General features: G+C 40.5%; 1 protein-coding gene across 2 annotated transcripts; it reads left to right on the top strand.

Annotated features, from left to right (window-relative positions):
- Positions 1 to 64: 64 nt before the first annotated feature.
- On the top strand, positions 65 to 19,549 carry prpf4bb (pre-mRNA processing factor 4Bb). 2 transcript variants are annotated; one of them, XM_026292089.1, is made up of 19 exons: positions 86 to 165; positions 1,980 to 2,285; positions 2,379 to 2,427; positions 2,529 to 2,966; positions 4,608 to 4,686; positions 12,021 to 13,153; positions 13,413 to 13,586; positions 13,792 to 13,947; positions 14,157 to 14,238; positions 14,437 to 14,638; positions 15,780 to 15,853; positions 16,010 to 16,100; positions 16,265 to 16,412; positions 16,663 to 16,800; positions 16,922 to 17,075; positions 17,173 to 17,287; positions 17,379 to 17,530; positions 17,660 to 17,746; positions 17,905 to 18,108. In XM_026292089.1, the coding sequence occupies exons 5-19, from the start codon at positions 4,660 to 4,662 to the stop codon at positions 18,106 to 18,108; spliced, it is 2,937 nt and encodes a 978-aa protein (XP_026147874.1). In that variant the 5' UTR covers positions 86 to 165; positions 1,980 to 2,285; positions 2,379 to 2,427; positions 2,529 to 2,966; positions 4,608 to 4,659. The 2 variants fall into 2 exon arrangements, with proteins under 2 accessions (XP_026147873.1, XP_026147874.1); XM_026292088.1 differs by lacking the exons at positions 1,980 to 2,285; positions 2,379 to 2,427; positions 2,529 to 2,966 and having other exon boundaries at positions 65 to 165; positions 17,905 to 19,549.
- The last annotated feature ends 561 nt before the right edge of the window (positions 19,550 to 20,110 follow it).

Here is a 20,110-nt window from a genome sequence, read left to right as displayed (position 1 = left end):
ACTGCAGTGCTCCTCCGACACAGCAGAGGGCGCGTCAGTGCTGCGCTGCGGCTGCGTGTCGGTGGTTAAAACTCACGAAACGTAAAACAGGCTTCAGCTGAGGAAAATGGCCGACGTTGAGATGGACATCGCGCCTACAAGGATGAATAATGGCAACGAACACGTGTAAGTGATTCTCTTTAAAGCTAAAAGCTTGTGGTGTTTACGTGTGAGCTATAATCGATGCGACATCAACGGAGAGTGGTTTAGTTAGGTAGCGCTGCGGGGGCTTCCAGCAGCGGGGTCACGTTGTTGCCGGGGCTAAATCACACAGCTACCCCCCCGACTGGCTAACGTGCTCTACCAACTACCCTGTGCTCTTTAGCTCACTTACTTCGCCTCAATCCCGTCTGTGTAGAGGCGTAGCATAGATATTTACACGTCTCCCACGTTGCTGTGCTTTTCCTCCCATAAAGTGTACATGTTTGGTGGTGCTTGACAGGAAGGAACTAGCTAGAAGCTATGCTAAGTAGCCGGATGGTAACTTAGCCGAGAATGGTTAGCATATCTGAGCTAATAAGGCGGTCGAAGGAACAAGTTATGTGGTGACAAATGAGAAGCCTTGACACAGTTATACACAAGTTGTTGTTGTTTTCTTTCACGTTGCAGGCAATTATTCTTTGCATTGGCTACTACATGATGTTTGTGCAGCTTATGGTTAAATCGAGCACCTTACGTAACCACGGTTTACCTAAATGCTAACGTAGATTCACGGTATTCTGGACACTCGACCACTTTGACTTCTTTATTTTAAATAAATACAGCGGCGACACGAACATCAGGGTCAGAAGGTTTGTGCACAGAAAACAAGGAATTTGACTCCGGTTCACTAAGCTCTCTATGTACAAGAATTATTGTTAAAGTTTTAAAAGAAAGAAGATAGGCGCTTCAAAATAAAGGAAATAAATAAGAATAAAGTGATGTTTTATATATACAATGTGTGAATTATTGCAATAGGGGTGCAAGGATTTCACTATAAAGGTACAGATGTGTAAATATGCATACAGTGATTATTGCCCAGTGGTAATCTCTGCCACTCTGACACTAGAGTTCATGAAAGTGACAGTCTGGGGGAGGAAACTGACTGGTTTAGGTGTACAGTGCTCTGTAGCGCTTACCACAGGGGAGGAGTCTGAACAGTTTGTGTCCAGGGTGTGAGGGGCATGCAGAGATGCTTCTTCCCCATTTCCTGATCATCGACTGGTACAGGTTTTGGATCGAGGGAAGATTGGCCCTGATGATCCTCTCTGCAGACTTGATTGTCTGTTGAAGTCTGTTCCTGTCTGGTGTGGTGGCTGATCCAAACTAACTAGAATAGTTAGATGTTAGGATTTAACAACTGTCTCCTTGCCTGGGGCTCCTGTCATGTCTCCACTGCAATAATGCAAACACTAACTTATCAATGTGCAGTCATCAAAGTAACATTAATACATAACCTGAAACTTTGGAAACATGTTTTCTTTTGTTAGGGGCCGGTGGCAAGGATAAAGAAAGGTTACCACAGGGATACTTTTATTCTGGCAGTTCAGAAAGTGAAGTTAGGGGAAAGAATCAGGAAAGTGTTAAAAATGTATGGCATATTTTAATCCACCTTGTCAGACCTCAAGGCAGGGAAACATTAATGTGGGCCTCATCTAAACCGGGTTCTTGCCTGTAAAGAAGAAGAGGCATTGGTAAATTACACTGTCTGGATGGCATATCATGGCTTTCCATTGACAAGAACTGTCATTAAGTGTTTGACCTTGGACATCTTTAAAACCCGTAACAGCAACTCACTAGTAAAGTTAGAGAAAGGCCTGAGTGACAACTGGTGGTCCCATTTCAAACATCGCCACCCTGAACTCACCAGCTGCACACCAGACCCCCCTGGACCGAGCCAGGGTCCATGGGGCACTGGAAATATTTTTCTGTCTTGATGAAAATATAATTAACATCCACAGTTTCCAAGACAAGCCTCACCACACCTGGAGCTGTGATGGGACTGGATTTGGTGACAAGCTTAAACCTAAGGAAAAGGTTCTGTGCCAGAAAGGAAGAAAGCATGTTTACCATCACCAGACAACCACCAGGGAGCACAACATAACAGTGCGCTGCTGCATCAGCGCAGTGTGGACCTCCATTCCTCCCTTCATAATACCTCCCCATACCCCCTCCCTCCAACGACTCACATCCTCCAACCACTGGATATTGGGATTTTTAATCCGTTGAAGGCTGTTTTCACCAACTTGTCCAATCAGATGGCACTGGTGAGAGGAGACATGAAAAAAACAGTTCTCCAGTGTGTTAAAACATGCGTATGAAAAAGCAGTTACATGCAGTAACATCATCTCTGCATTCAGGAAGGCAGGAATCTACCCAATGACCAGAGAGACTGCTGATATGTCAGAGGTAAGATTTTATTTAATTGTATATAAGGCATTCTGTAAATCTTGATTTAAATTTTGATTGGATTAATATTAATGTTAATGTTTTTTTTTATCTTGTCACAGATTGTGAAACTAGTTCTGGCACCTATACCTGCTTTGCCTCCATTTGCTACACGTGGAGGACACAGCATCCACATCTGCTGCACCACCTCCAGTGCTGAAGCACCAACCGAGACACTTCATTTAGTTCTGCAAAACCAGAAAGTTCCATAAATTTCCAAGACACATGCCCGACATGTAAAAGAGGCAACCACAATTGTAGTTCAAAGTGGTCTTATCCCACCTTCACTTGCCAAGATTCTCGTTATTGCCTTTGGCACCACGAACCAAAGAGGAAGAGAAAACAACAGGAAAGAAAGAAGGAAGATAAAAGGTCCAGGAAAGAAGAAGAAAAGGTGGAAGATGGAGACCAGATAAAGGAAAACAGTGAAGGCCAATGTGCAAAATGTACGAGCCTTACACCACCAGGGTCAGAGGCAGAGATAGATGACTGGGTGCAGTGTGAGTTTCGCCACCTGTGTCAGCCTTATTGATGCTCCAGAGGGAGAATGGCTGTGTCACAAATGTTCAGTGACTGCGTGAAGTGAGGCCATCATAACGTTAAATTATTTTTATATTAATTTTAAACTGTTTTTTATATAAATAGTTTTTGTTCACTCACACGCACACTCTGAAACACTTTTTTCCCCACATACTTGCACCATCTTCTAGTTTTATTTGTCAAATCTTATTTCTAACATTTTCTATTCAATAATTACTTGGTAGTTTTTTCATCATTTCTCTGAAATGGTTTGTTCAAAACATGTCAATCAAGCTTATTTTGGTTCGTAAGACCCTCCCCTATAGACGAGAGACACAGTCGTGCTTGTGTGTGCATTTATCAACAGTATATTGAATTTACTGAGTCTAGATTTCTTGTAGTAATTACAGTTTAGAAAGTATTCACGCCGTCACTTTTTAATACGCTGTTGGAGATGTAATTTTAAATAGATTATGGATGCCATTTTGCTCATCAGTCTTATTCATTAACCTACTATGACAAAGTGATAATGTGATTTTGGAAATTTTTGAGAGTTAATCAAAAGCTGAAACCTTTACCTCAGATTATTTGTGAAGATAATTACAGCTTTCATTCTTCTTAGTGAAGTCTTTACAAGCTTTGCACTCCTGGTTTTGGGCAGTTAATCCCATTCTTCCTGTCAGATGTGAAGCATCTAGTTTCAGGTCTCTTCAGATATTCTCTGTGGTTTGAACCTGGGCATTAGCAGGGCTATTCAAAGGCAGCTGAGTCCTGAAGCCATACCAGCTTGGTCTTAGCTGTGTGCTTCAGGTCCAAGTAATGACTTTCATTTTATTTTGAACATGGTGCTTTGTAAATAAAATAATGTAAATTCACTAAACCTATTTTTTTAGTTTAAAGTGGTCTCAGTACTGTAAAGAACTGTATGCTGATCACTATAAAGAACAATAAATCAAGTTCACCATACCTCAGCAAGTGTCCTTGTTGCCACTGGGTTTTGTTCCAAAAGTTGATCAGCACAGTGCCTGTTTGTACTATATAGTTGTGGTATTCAGTCCACTTACACTTGGCACATAAAACAGCATACGGTGCTTATGTTGATCCGAAGCAATGGCAAATTGCAGGAAGTCAAAACAAATTACATAATATGTGAAGAGAGTAGCAAGTAGCAGAATTATTGAGCTCATGTCGTACACAGTTTGGCTACAGTAAATTGACGAATACATATTGACCTTGCACTTGCAAATGTATAAATACTGTGCTCTCACTGAGGAGTACTAAGGGAAATGTGCAAAACAGTCAAGAGAGTTTTGTTGATGTCTTTACCTGTTTGACCAACCAGCAGCAAAAGTGGTCAATTGTCAGTTGTAATTAAAAATGGGAAAATTTTTTAATTTTTTTTTTTTCCTTGATGAATTACATAAGTGATTTTTCATTAACACTTGACATTGTGGACTAAAATTGAAGCTGTTTTTATTGCAGATTGGTCAAATAATGTGTTTCTTACATCTTTAAGTGAACTAACTCTGCTAGTCAACAAGTTCTGATAAATTCATTTGATGATTTAATGTAAATGTGTATTATTGTCTGCGCATTCACAAATTTTATTCTTCATTAAACAGGAAGCAGGATCTGGAAAGCCATGAAAGAAGTGGAAATGAGGACAGCATAGACATGTCTGAGGAAGAGGAGGAGGAAGAGGTAGGGCTGAATAAGAGCAAGACCTAATTATCTTAAGTGGTGCAAAGTAGTGTTTGTGATTTAAACTGTCACGGTCACCACCATACATTGAGCATTGGGTGTGTGTCTTTGAATATGGCGTGTTTCCGTTAGCATCAGGACTAAACTACTTTCGCTGTCAGCCTCTAAAGGTGAGGTGGTTGGATTCCATCGTCTTGAGTCAGACATCTTCAACGCTTTACTGGCAGTTAACCCCCATCACATGGCATTTGTACTGAAACCACCACTTTGTTGGCCAACCTCCGTGAGGTTGGTGCTTTCCACCTTCTGCACCAGGCTGGTTCCATCTTATGTTTGACGGTCCGTTTAGTAGTTAAGAGAAGAACATAAAAGCAAAATGTCGTCCTTCTTAGGACAAGGATGAAGTTTTCTTAGACATCTCCAGTCTGAACTTTGTTCATGACTTCACTGGAGCAATTTCCTGCATCAATAAATGTGCTTTTTCTTATGTCACCTGTGGTCAGCCCACGCCCACTTCTGGTCTGACAAAAACGATTTCTTAAGTGGGGCCGTGACGTCCTCTGCCCAAAAAAACAAAACAAAAAAACCTAATAGGTTTCTGTTTTTAAACATATTCTATTTGCTAAAATACATCACACTAGAATACTTAATTTTAATAGCATTATTGTCTAATGTAGTCCATTATAAAATCAGACTTTTACAACACCTCATTTAGTGAAGTCACAAAACCTAAATCACCCATCACTCTGATTTTCAAACTTCTGACAAAGCATCTACCTGAATATTACCTTCCCTGCAGTATCTTGGGGATTGTGTAAACTCCAGTGAAACACTAGCTCTTATTTTTTTAAAGCTTAGTGAGAAATGACAAAAAATTGAGGTACACTACAACTATGTCACTCTTGGCTGCATACACCTTAAAATGCTTCACAGCTAATGTTAGAGCTAAAGCTTCCTTTTCACTTGCTCTTTGATGTTTCATCTTCTTAGAAAAGTACGTTACTGGCTATTCAAAGCCACGTTCTCCATCTCTCAACAAACCTGCAGTAACTCCTGCCTCACTGCTGCCTGTTCATGCTTCTGAAAATCAAGAGCTTTCAGCACAGAAATGCTGGGCAAGATGGCTTTCAACTTGACAAAGGCTTTCTGACATTTCTTTGACCACACCCATTTAACTTCCTTTTTCAGCAGGTTAGTCTAAGGTCATGCAACTGCCACATGTACACACATACCCAAAAACTGTGTGCGTTTGAAACACCTGTAACTTCAAAGTAGCTTGAATCTTTACTGCTCAACAACCAATATATCCCAAATAGATTACAGTACCATTTACAAACTCACATCCAAGCAGACTGAGGACAGGACCTGCTCATTAAAGAGCCTCAAACTCAATTTTGATCTGACTTACGTGATCTTCTAGTGTGACTAAATTCACCATGCCATCAATGTACAATACTCAGCCTGAGAGTACACCCAAACAGATTTCTTACAAAGAAAATTTTGTCTCTTTAGAAATAATACTTTCTGTTACTGTGCAATAAAATATCTCAGCAATTTTTATTTTTTTATTTTTAGATGAACAGAAATGTTGACAACTGAAGTGTCGATGAAACACCCAAACACAGACACACCCTAGGGCATAAAAAGACGAGGGCATTGTTGAGAGCAAGGGTCTGAGGACTCTAGCAGTGTGGAGATATTTTGGATATTTAAAGTCCGAAAGAAGCAGAGTAGCATGCACTGCAAAACATAGACGAGAATATTTGCCAAGACTATACGAATGTTCCACTAAAAACAGCTAATACCACTAATCTTTTTACCAGCAGTTACATCTCCTGGAGTATGGAAAATGCAAGACTTTGCAGTTCCAGACCCAAACAAATGTTGGTGCTCCTTTTAAAATGAGTTCAACACTTGTTGCACAACAGACCTAGTTTGTTTATTTGAAAGTGATCAAAGAATTTTGTTTCTGTTCTGTAAAATGTGAAAGCTTTAATATTTTAGTTGTAAATTCAAGATTTACGAATTAAGATTTTATTTGAAGTTGACCAAATTTAGTGTGTTCTCCTGAAACAGGCTTTTAACTGTTCAGAATGCAGATATTTAATTATAACGATTATATTTATTTGAATATCTTATCTTATATCATATATCTTTATATGTCATTTAAAAGTAAAAAGGAAGCTTTAAGTTTGACTGAAATAGTGCTTTGGTTTATATCGATATCAACCGGTATGAAAAAAATAGTGATAAGGTTGATTTTTTTTTTTTTTTTTGTTTTGTTTTGCTTTTCTGTATCGCCCGGCACTACTCAGATGTTAACACCATGAAATGATCATTTTGTGCTAAGGGCGCCAATGGAAAAATTGCCATGCAAGTTCGTCACAGTTAACTAAAGATTTTGAAGGTCAAATTGTGGTTTCAGATGACATAAAACAACGTACACTGCAGAAGAGTGGCATGCAAGGGTGTTGTCCACAATGAGAAGCCACTGCTAAAGTCCATGAACAAAAAAGGCTGTTTAGCATTTTCCAGGATCAGTGTTGACAAAGGTGAAAACTGCTGGGAATGCTTCGGTCTGATAAGACAGAGGTAAATCTTTTTGAAACTGGTGGCATCCAAACTGTGTGGTGTTATAAGTGGTAGGAGTGCAATGAAGAAAGTGCCACACTTTACTGCCATTGCTAATAAAGTGTGACACTAGTAATGTTCTTCTGTGCGGATGATTGATGGCATCTGGAATTCAGAAATTTACAGTGAAATACTGAAAGAGAAGATGCAACATCTCTCTGTTCCCTGGGTCTCTGGGCACTTGTTCATCATGATAAGGAAGCAAGCGGTTCATCAAAGGCCTCTCCTGCGTTTCTGAGGAAGAACGGTGAAAATGATTCATCGGCCTGACCTCAGCTGAACTGTGAACACCTGTGGTGAGTTCTGAAAAGACAGGTGGAGCATCATTTCCCATTGAGCATCTAGGTCCTGAAGCATCTCAATCAACAAGCATGGACCAAGATAAATTTGGCAATATACTCCATGTCTAAAAGATTTGGTGCTCTTAAGAAATATGGAGGCCATAGAAATGATCAAATTTAGTGGAATGTGTTATAGGGTGTACTCATTTTACAACACCTCATCTGAATACAAATTTATTCCTTTAGTGATGCCAAGTAAAATGAAACAAATCTTTATCACAATTTGATTTCTGCTGGTTGTTCTGGTGTTAATGAACATTTGAAATGATGCTGGAGCATTTTTCATGCTGAATGGCTAAACTGAACCAGTGCAATCCAGCACGAGTTCCAAACACTAAAGCATCAGTGGTACCTTTTCTTTGTGGAGGATACCAGCACAGATACTGCTGTTTACATGGAATGGATTTCAACATCTGTATCGTGGTTTTACTCTGTCCTCTGGCACATCCTGAAATAAAACTGAATATGAATCAGCCAATTGAATTACATCCTGTCTGGGAACTGGTCAATTGCTGCAACTTCTCCTCAAATTCACTCTCATATTGAGCACATATGAGCACTACACAGCCAGCTGTTTGTACAGAGCCTTCAATTTCCTTCAAAGCATTTACAAAGCACAGTTCGGTCTTTGTTCTTCTATTAGAAGAGCTGGAAATATAATTTCCATTACCAAACTTTCAACACTCTATGGACCGGTAACCTGACTCCAGATGTCCTCTTGAAATGCGCATACCTGGCCAGTAAAAATGACAGCTTTTTTTTTTTTCACCCAGTGTTTCCTTTGCTTCCATAGGACATCCAAACACTGAATCATGAGCTAAACTCAACACCTTAGGTCAATAACACTCTGGAAAAACCACTTGTAAGTAGCCCAGTACCTGTCAGCTGGTCTTGAAGGTGGCTTCAGTCATCTTTTAGCACATCATCATGCACCTCTCCATCTTCTTGCATGGTCACTACTTTTGACACATGCTGCAAGGAAGGCTCTTTGTTCTGTTTCTGCACCTAAGGGTCACGAACTGAATCTGGTCCTATGTTCTACTCATTTTCCTCATTTTTTTGTGCTTATCACCCCACTATGGGTTTTTGGCACCAACCTCATCACACAACTCAGCAGCTCTGTGTCCACTCACTCAGTAGGTGTCAGACCAATCCTCCAATGGCTGCCCTGCCACGTCCCACTCTATTTGATATCCCCTAACCCCTGTTGGCCTAGGAATGGGTGTACCACACTTGTAGTGAGGTCTTCTGGTAACTCAGCTTCCAACTCACTTATGAAGAATACACTGCCTGATCACTGATCACTGTCTAAGTAGGGCTGGGAAATAAAATGATGAACAGTTATTGTGAAGTAACATTTCTTTGATAAATATTTAAGACATAGATGATAGAAAGTAATAGAACTAATTTTATCTATGTTTTGACAAACATGAACTGCCAGTGATAGTGAAAATGCACCATACTAACCCAATCATGTGGCTGGAATAGAGTTACACCATCAGACTTTTTGGGATGCTTAGCTTGAAAGCAAAATGTGACATTTATACAGGGCCTTATGCCCAGGTCTTTCTGCTGACTCCGTCCTGCTCTCTATCCATGTTTCTCACTCTATCGCCCTCTTTTCCTCACTATCAACCAAATAGCAAGCTTCAAATCAGAGAATCAATACTACTACCTCTATTAAGAGGTATAAATTTATCCATAGAGATTTATAAAATTATTGTAATTGAGTATTGGGTTGCTAGGGGCAATGCAGTTGTTTTCTTTAAAAAAAAAAAAAAAAAATCTATATCCATCAATGCTAGAGCAGTTTTCTAATTGGTGATGGTTTGACCAATGCTTCAATTCACTGTCCATAAATAAATATAAATATACTTGTGCAATTGCATAGCGAATATGTGTAATTCGATCATAAAACTGGTATGAGACGTAGCCGAGGGTTGCTAATTACTCATGTGTCTGTGTGTATGGACAGTACTGTGCCGAGGTTACAGGCACTTCAGATGTTTTAGATTCATTGTGCAGCCTACTGTGCAGGACACGAAGCCCATAATGAACCCAGTAGAGTTCATGAAGAACTATTTTCAGAGGCAAGAAGAACCAGGAGTTCTGCAGCAGATGGTCTGACCCCCTCAGAGCCTGATCTCACAGTGTGGAGTCAGTCTGGGATCATATAAACAGACAAACACTGGGACAGCCTGAATCTACAGAAGAACTGCAGCCACTTCTCCAAGCTGCTGCAAAGCACCAGGAGAAATTGTGTGCAGGTCACACCACAGAGAACTGCTGCTGGTTTAAGGGCAAAGGGGGGAAAAAATTCTAGCACTTTTCTTCTTCTTTGGCACTTTTGGCAGTGCCTGTCTTGATGCACTGTGCAGGTTATAATGTGGCACAGCCACATCAGCGTAACACTGCAACTGCAGTTACAATTGACAGAAATCCTCAAAGTACAGTGCTCATTACAAAATAGTATTTTCCACAGTGACACCCAAGAGTTTTGTTGAGAGCTGACATTGGAACAAAATTTGACACAGACTGTCTCACAAAATCCTGTGCAGGAAAAACTTGTTTCTCTACAACCAAATGTCATTTCCTGCCAATGAGATCTTGTATTTTCCATCTTCTTCTCTAAGCTTCTAATCCTGATGTTTGTTTTTTTTGTTTTTTCTACTAGACTTTTTCTTTTTTTGTTATGCCAATATTTCGTCTTAGTGCCAACCTTCCATTAACCAGATAGAAGTGGCTGCTTTAGTTAAACTCCACCAAACCTCATTGTCCTTGGCTATGACTAACAACTTATCCTTTTTAGTCATATCTATGCAAAATAGGTCCATGCGCTCTCACTAGACGTTCACCGCACATTATTTCCTTCTCCTCTACAGTTTATTATAGCTTTTACATGCAAATCCAAAACTAACTAGCTACCCAAGTATCTTTGTGAGGTACTCAGACAACGGTTTTAGCCAAGCTTGTGGTACAGCTTTTGATGAACTAATACTTCAGTGCCTTTCCCTATCACCAAAAAAGGTGTAAAAAATAACAAACTGACACACAACTGACTGATGCTAACACATGCCATATCAATAGAAAGTTAAATGATAGTGGCTACCTAACCTACTGTTTAATATTGCTTTGATTGGCCTAAAATCACAGACAAGCTGACCATAAATATGTTATGGTCACCACTATACCTTCACTGGCCTTTTTTGTTTATTCTTATCTAGAAAATTGTATATATATGGTGGTGTTAGCTGAAATAGGTGGGGCAGTGGGCTTACCTCGACTTTAGTACTGCCGCTATCATTCTGGTGCATTACGTTAGTCCTGAAAGCACCACTCTGGTGGCCACATCACTCTCATACGTGAGCTCAGTTGTCAACAGTCAGTTGCACAGGATTCTGCTGCCAGGCTTTTCCATCTTCTATGCCAAATTTGGCTGTAGTGTATTTGTTTAGTAGTTAACAGAATCGCATGTGAAAAGCAAAACGTCCTTTTTCATGGTGAAATGTTTTTACACACAGCAGAACACTGCCTAATCTAGTCCTTGAATTCTCTCCACGTCTTCACCATGGGAGTTTCCTCTGACTCAACTTTCTGGCATCACTAATGTGACATCTCTTACAATGTCACCTGCTCACGTCTGTTTTGACAGCTCTTCTTTGAAAATAATATTGAAAATCAAGTTAGAAATGGGACCATGACACTACCCTGAGTTGAGTTTAGTCATTTTATTTGTTGGTCTCAAATGGTGGTGGCACCGATACTCCTTGTCTGTGCTACGATAATATTGTCTGCATTTAGATATATTTCAGTGTATATTTCCACCGCACCTTAACATGTAATGTCACTTGTCTTCTTGATGTTCTTGAATAAAATGTAGATTTTCTGTGACAGTATTCAGTTGGTTTTTAGATAAGTACAACTGTTTTAGTTTTTAAAATGCCCAATATCTGGCACATATAGTTTGGCACAGTGCAATCACATAAAATTGAAGAAAAAAGTTTAGAGTAAAGTTTTAGAGTATACAGTGGTATGAAAAAGTGTGGCTAGAGGAATTGAACTTAGGTGTGATAAACCACAGTTAAGTTATTTTTTAACAAGGGGGGCAAACACTTTTTCACACAGGGCCATCCCTCAATAATAAAAACCTTCATTTAAAAGCTGCATGATGCGTTTACTTGTTATCTTTGACTAATATTTAAATTTGTTTGATGATCTGAAACAAAGTGTGACAGACATGGGGGGAAAAAAAGAAATCAGGAAGGGGCCAACACTTTTTCACACCACTGTATTCACTACACATCTAAAATTTTGATCTCACACCTGAATCAACTGTCAACCTGATGAGTCGTCTCATCCTAGGAGGAGGCAGAAACTAATGGCAAGAAGACTCAGGAGGCATCCAGACATCACAGCAGCAGCAGTAAACACAAGAGGAAAAAACACAAGCATCGTAGTAAGCACAAAAAACACAAGCATGCCTCTGATGAGGACAAGGACCGAAAACGTAAACATCGTCACAAACACAGGAAACACAAACGCAAGGAGGGCTCCTCTCCCTCTGGTGTTGCCCTCTTTGGCTCGTCCAGCCATAAAAAAGTTGAATCCTCTCCCTCCTCTGGAAATCCATGTCTGGATGACCAGGCCTTGCTGGAGGATTTAGAGAAACAAAGGGCCATGATCAAAGCTGAACTGGACAGCCAGCTGATGGAGGGCAAGGTTCAGTCTGGTATGGGCTTGATCCTTCAGGGTTATAATTCTGGATCGGAAGAGGATGGAGATGCTAGGGTAAGAAATGGAGAACAGCGTCAGAGGGTCAGCTCAGGTAAACCTGTATCTCCCAGAGGGGGAAAAAGTGGGAAATCTAGACGGGACTCAACAGAGGGCAGCAAGTCCACCTCCAAGCGTCGTAGTAGGAGTAAGTCTGCAGACAGGCCCGCTAAGGAGACTAAGCAGGACAAGGTGACCAAAAGCTCCAAGGATACAGGTATCAAGGACAGGGGGCGAGGCAGGAGCAGGTCAAAAGACAAAAAGCGCTCAAACAGCACTGATAGATCCAAGGAAACAAAGAGGTCCAACTCCCCTTCCAGCTTTAGAGGAGACCAAAAAGCTGGCCGAACAGATAAACGTTCCTCTCCACAGCGGGAGGACAGAACGAACCAGGAAAGAGGGAGCCAACGGTCCAGGTCACCTGGACGAGAGCGGACAGGTCGCTCAGACATTGACCGAGACAAGAGGCCAGCCAAGTCTCCATCCAAGGATGCATCATCAGGGAAAGAGAACCACTCACCTCATAGACGCAGGGCTCACAGCCCTGGCAAAAAACGCAGTTCTTCTCACCACAGAGAAGCCCACCACCCATTGGCTAGCACTTCAGATAGGACAAAGAAACAGAGCCACTCTCCATCTAGAACAAGATCCTCACCCAGGAGAGGCCGCAGTCGCTCACCAGATGTCAGGAGGAGAGATGCTGACAGGCAAGACTCACCACTGAGGTTGGTGAACAGAGTTGTTTTGACTTGTATAACGTCTCACAGTAATATAAGCTGTCCTGGGTCCTAAATTGATTTTGTGGAATGCCAATCAGTCATCAGACTAAATGGTAAAAATATTTTGTCTGTTTTAAAGTAAAAAATGTCAAGTGAAATGTATAGAAACTTTTCACTGATTTATTGTAGTTCATCTGTATTGCAGCAGTTAGGTTGAAATCACTGTGTGTAATGTCTATTTTAACCTGTCTTTCTAACCCAACAGGAAGCGTCCCCGGGCAGATGCGGGGCCAGGCAGAGATAGATCACGAGAGAACAGTCGCAGATCAACTTCTCGCCGTCGGATAAGTCGCTCACCTCTGAGACGCAGGTCCCCATCACCACGACGACGCTCCCGCTCTTCCCCTCACAGACGGAGCAGGTCTCCACTGAGACGCAGGTGACCACAGCTCACTTTTCACTCAGTCATTTGTGTCTCTCCACAACTAGAGGATTTTTACACTAATACAGCTCATGTATGTAATCAAAGGCAAACTGAGACTTTCTATTCTCAGTAAGTTGTTTGTCATATTTTAGTTGAGCTTGTAATTTTGTATTGTTTGGTTAAAATTTTTTAGGAGCTAATAAACCATTCCTCCATGCAGGTCTGGGGAGAGAGATAGGTATGGTAGACTCAGACAATACAGACGCTCAACATCCCGTGATCGAGAAAGGAGAAGGCGCAACAGAGATGAGGACAAGTTCAAGGGCAGCCTGTCAGAGGGCATGAAGGCCGACCAGGAATCCTCAGAAGAAGAAGTGTGAGTAAACAGGTCATACATAGGAGTTGTACATAGTAAAGTAATTGTATAAAATTGATGTCTTGCCTAGAACTTATAAAAGAATATTTTTATGTATGTCAAGTGGATTAAGTTTGTTCATGGCTAATGCTTTTGATGCCAGATTATGTTAGTAGATTAAGAGAGCAATACATGCTCTAGGAGTGCGCTAATACTCTTTGTATTTGCAGTATGGAGGACTTTGATGGTGAGGAGATAGATGAAGAAGCTCTCATCGAACAGCGCCGCCAGCAGCGTCTGGCCATTGTCCAGGTCAGTTCACACCTGTGCTCTTGTGTAATTGTTACAATGCTGTCATATTGGTGAAGCTAAAAGGAGCGCACAGTTGCAATGTAATAATCCTTATACTTATCTGTTTAATCAAAAGAAAAATACCCACCTAATGCACACAGCCTTAATGAGTTTGACATGTAATCTTCTTCTGGACAAACTATTCCTTCTATTGTATAGAAATACAAGGTTGTGAACGAGGACACCAACATGATATCAGAGCCCAGCAGCCCTCAGAGCAGCACACGCAGTCGATCACCCTCACCTGATGACATCTTGGAGCGAGTAGCCGCGGACGTCAAGGAATATGAACGCGAGAACCTCAACACCTTCGAGGCCAACATCAAAGCCAAGCACAATCTCATCGCCCAGGAGAAAGATGGTAATGTCCTTTGTCAGGATTATCATGTCTGTTGGCATACAAGGCCAACTGAATGAACCAAACCATCACACATGTGCTCCATAGTTAACTGTTTCCACATCGTTTTGTGTAAAAATATTTTTGGAGACCGGGGGCAAGTTGTTACAGGATGCAAAACTTAATCTCTCTCTGACGAATGCACAGGAATTGTTTTGTCTTATTTGAAAGTGGGCACACACCCAGGTCAGTCGTTACAAGAAACACTTTGCAAAAAGGTGATCCTGACTTGCCACTAGGTCAGAGTGGGAAGTCTATGTTCCTTTAGGTGCATTGTATGTGTCAGCCATGCTATCCAAATATCCCTGTCCAACCCACTGTTGATTACCTGGGTCAGGTGTGTTTATTCAGCAGCTGGAAGATACTAATTCACTTTGTCTTCCCACACTGCACCGTCATCTAAGATGGTTCCAGCTTCTAATTGACTAAACACATCTGATTCAGGTAATCAGCAGCAGGTAGGACAGTGAAGTGACTCTTGAGAATCATAGGTTGCCCACCCGAAACAACTAGTGTGGAGATCAGAAACAACAACTCAAAGCTCCATCAGGGATCACTTTGGGTACTACTTTCTAGGTTTGCCTTTAATGTTCCATAGGAAACAAAATGGTGCTTTTTCAGTGCTCTTACAAACCATCTTCAAGGTGAGTTCAGCCGATATGGCGATGGTCTAATTTATGAAGGTGGAGACTGATACGCAGCATTTTCTTCCCATCTTTAAATTCATTGGGCTGTAAATGTGCATTAATTATTGGCAATTCCCTGCAATCTAGCAAAATCGTATTTTTGTATCTTAACTTCACAATTTTAGTTATAGTTTGGCCAAAAGATACCAATCTATAGAAAACTAAAAATTATATTAAGTGGAGTGATTTGTGTGAAAAATGCAGAGTTGTGTGGTGCAGGGATTTTAATTTTGTTTCTTTTTGTCATGTGTTCATTCAGTTGCTGGCTTGTAATCCAAAGCCTGGGTGTCTCTGCCACCTGCAGCATGTTTTGATCTCTGCAGAGTATGTGATTCAAACACGCTTCAGATATTCTGTTTTACAAAACAGTGGGTAACTATAAACTCATCTTGTCGGTTTATTACTGTTCTTTATTTCAGGTGCAAACCCAAAGAAGCCTTCAGCCCCTGACATGTTTACAGAGTCTGATGATATGTTTGCAGCTGACTTTGATGTAAGTATTCTAGTATTAAACTCTATAGTGCGTCTCAACATTGCTCTTACAATGTGCCTCTGTACTTTTAGTATCTAATTTACAATCTGAAGTTTCAAAGCAGTAAAATTTTATCGCAAGCAGCCACAGACCTTAATTTTTATATTTTTTGTGCAGAGTGCCAGGATGAGAGCAGCAGGTGTAGGAAAAGACTTCAAGGAGAACCCCAACCTTAGGGACAACTGGACTGATGCTGAGGGTTATTACCGTAAGTGCAGCATTGCTAAGTCTTACATTTTAGACTGTCATAAACAAACCATACTTGTCTGTGCTTATCCTTATGGTTATTGCAGGCTCACTCACCTGTAGACCTGTAACTTTTTTTCTTTACTTAAAATAACTTTCTTGACATGGACTGTGTGGACTTTGCAGGGGTAAACATTGGCGAGACGCTGGACAAGCGCTATGATGTCTATGGCTACACTGGCCAGGGGGTGTTCAGCAATGTGATCAGAGCCAGGGACACTGCCAGAGCTGGCCAGGAGGTGGCAGTCAAGATCATCCGAAACAATGAACTCATGTAAGTGAAACCTTTCTCACATTCAGCTAACAATATTTTTACCAGATTGTCAAATCCCAAAAAAATGTAGATGTTCAATACTCTTAACAACAGTCCTATGATCAAGCTAGGTAACAAGGTAAACGTCATCAACTGCATCATATAATTTCAGTTCCTTCAGTTACTGTTACTGTTTTCTACCTAAAGTCAAGCATTATTGTGACCAAGAAGTTGAGAAATGATTGACCTCTTATTGAATTTTGGTGAACAGGCAGAAAACAGGTTTGAAAGAGCTGGAATTCCTTAAGAAGCTGAATGATGCTGATCCTGATGACAAGTTCCACTGCCTTCGCCTTTTCAGGCACTTCTACCACAAGCAGCATCTTTGTTTGGTGTTCGAGCCTCTCAGGTACTGACAAAGAAAACCTTCCTCTTTTCCTGTTATGTCTTGAGAAATCAGTATTTACTTCTGTTTATAGCATTTATGTGACCCCTTCCTTGTTAAAAACTTGTTGTATCCTCATCCATAGCATGAATTTGCGAGAAGTGCTTAAGAAATACGGTAAAGATGTTGGACTGCACATCAAGGCTGTGCGTTCCTACAGCCAACAGCTTTTCTTGGCCCTCAAACTTCTCAAACGCTGCAACATCCTTCATGCTGACATCAAGCCAGACAATATCCTGGTATTGATCTAAATTCTCACTCAAAAAGTCAAGTTAAATCAGGCAATGGCAGTGTCTCATGTGTAATTTGGTGTTTTTTTTTTTTTGTCCTTAAAAGGTGAATGAGTCAAAGACTATTTTGAAGTTGTGTGACTTTGGTTCTGCATCTCATGTTGCCGACAATGACATCACACCATACCTGGTCAGCAGGTTTTACAGAGCCCCCGAAATCAGTAAGTTACATTATTTGTATAAACCATCAGTCTCCCGATTAATCAGCTACATTGGGAACTGAATCTTGCTCACACTGACTTTCTGTTGCAGTCATAGGAAAGCCCTACGACTATGGAATTGACATGTGGTCTGTTGGCTGCACTTTATATGAGCTTTACACTGGCAAAATCCTGTTTCCCGGATCTTCCAACAATCACATGATCAAGCTAGCGATGGACCTCAAGGGAAAGATGCCCAACAAGGTAAAATTGCATCATATAATTGCAGTCTCTTTAGTTATTTTTTCTTCTACATGAACTCAAGCGTGTTGCTGTTCCATACAGTGCTGAAGATGTCATGGCTGTTGCAATAATGTGTTTTTTTTTCCTCAGATGATCCGTAAAGGCTTGTTCAAAGACCAGCACTTTGATCAAAATCTGAACTTTTTGTACATTGAAGTCGACAAAGTGACAGAACGGGTAAGGTTTTCTATCTTACATGTACAGTACATTTTCACCTGAAGCATAATAACATCTTTTGCAATTTTAATTGAATGTTGTTTTACTTGCTGCAGAACAATACGTACTGAAGATGTGCATTTTTGGTTTCTCGTTTCTGTGTGTCTGTGTCCTATCAGGAAAAGGTAACGGTGATGAGCACCATCAACCCCACCAAAGACCTATTGGCAGACATGATAGGCGGCCAGCGTCTTCCTGAGGACCAGAGGAAGAAGGTGATGCAGCTGAAGGACCTGCTGGATGGCACCCTGATGCTGGACCCAGCCAAACGCATCAGCATCAACCAAGCTCTGCAGCACCCCTTTATCCAGGAAAAGATCTGACACCTTTAATACCACACACTTCCTGAGAAGAGAACCAACTACTAAATCAACTCAAGACAGTAACTCTGCAGCATGGCAGTCAACACACACACACACACACTTCTATTCAGAATGTCTGGGAATTTTGTTCTCTCTCAACATTATTTTTGTTTAAGGATACAAATTGTGTTCTATTGTAAATAGATCATAGAAATGGTGGCTATTCTTGAGAACATCTTATTTTGCGTTTATCATTTTAAAGATGAGGCTGCGAATTTTCTGATTTAATTTTCCACAAATCTCATACAGAGAGTAAATCATCAGTTTCTTTTTTGTACTCACTGTAAAGTCTGAATCCGTAATCTGGTTTAGCTTATTTGTCTCTGCCGTAGACTTCCATTGTCTTCAGAAAACAACTAAAACATCAGTGACCCACACTGAGGTGCTGTGTAAAAGCTCCAGAGGTTAAGAAGGGTCATCACTCTTTATAGTCTCTGTATGAAAGAGTGAACTGCTCATGCATGTAGTCTTTGCTCTGCTTTAAACTACTGTGCTAGCTTCTTCTGTTAGCTTCTCTTTCTTATTTCAGAGACAGTAAGAAGTCATGGCCATTTTTAGCCTTTGGAACTCTGCAAAAAGTATGTTCATCAGTGTGTTTCTGAATAGTTTTTGGACACGGGTGGAGGTCTGCAGCACAGACACATGACCTCATTCAGGTTCTGGACTCAAGACATGAGTACATGAAATTTGTTAGTTTTCCCCTCTAGCAGTTAGGGTCTTTAACTGGCATTGGAGTGACATGTTTAAAAGAAGAATGCAATTCTGTAAATATTGTGTCTATTGCATTAACAGTCTCAACCAGCAGGCAGTTGAGTTTTATTGTAGTTGCAAATGTCTAAATACATAATTTTTTAACCACATTACTCATTGTGGGCGATGCATGCTTATGAATGTGCACCCTTTGTGCTCTAGATTTCTCTTGTGCAGGCCTGTGTAAATGCTCTGTGTGTGCATCAGTGTCCCACATGTGACAGCATCCTGCCCACCCCATACCTAGCCAACTTTCCAGACCTTGATGTCTGAGCTGAAGGAATAGAGGATTGTGTACTCCTTAAACAAGATTTTTATTTTAAGAGAGGTAGTCATTGTTTTTCTGTTTGTTTTTATGTGTTTTTTGTTGCTGGACATTACCGTATTTTATTGTCCTCTTCTCCCAGCACTCTGGCTAGGTACTGGCTCTGAAAGGCTCTCACATTCAAGTGCCTCCTGTATGAGCCTAATATGTTGCAACACCAAACATTACTGGCCTAACGAAGCCACACATTGACCCTCTTCTTCCATTGTTGTACATAGTTCATAGTTACTGTCATTTCATGTATGATTAGTTTGTTTTGTTTTTTCTTTTTCCATAAAGTGGTAAAAATAATTGTGATTTCAATAAAGAATAGTTGTGGAAACACTGCACCTTCAGTATATGACAACTTTTTAGTAATAAATTGTTTCCTATTGTTATACCTATACCCCTTTCTTCATTTTATATTGGAATCATGGAAACAGTCTGCTGTTAAGCAGTAGCTAAATTCATTTAAATTTGTAAAATATGTTGGTTAGGCAGAGAGCGGTCTTGTACACATTGTACAACTGGATATTCACTGTCAAAAAAGGGCTTTAGACTATAAAATCATTGAACCCTACCAAATCCTTTGTCTGATAAAGGCAAGTGTCAGTAAAGTGGCATATTTTAGGGTAAATGTGTTTTAAACTGAGACAACTGCAGCGTCAGAGCATTAAATGTAAAATGGTCTATTTTTTATGCAGTTTGAAAAATTTACAGGCTCTCAAGCAGCTGCTTTGCAGTGGAGAATCTTAACTGTATCCTCTATTTCTGAACCTAAACTTGAAATTGTTAAAAACGTAATGGGAGATATGCTTAGGAAAGATTCCCAATTTATTCTGTGGAAAGTTACGAGTATGATGCAAGATCTCTGCTTGCTTGCAGAGCATTAAAAGGATTTATGTGAGC

Source organism: Mastacembelus armatus, chromosome 20 (assembly GCF_900324485.2).
Source record: "Mastacembelus armatus chromosome 20, fMasArm1.2, whole genome shotgun sequence".
In the NCBI taxonomy this organism is placed as follows: domain Eukaryota; kingdom Metazoa; phylum Chordata; class Actinopteri; order Synbranchiformes; family Mastacembelidae; genus Mastacembelus; species Mastacembelus armatus.
Note: the sequence above shows the minus strand (reverse complement) of the source record. Positions and strands in the feature narration are given on the sequence as shown.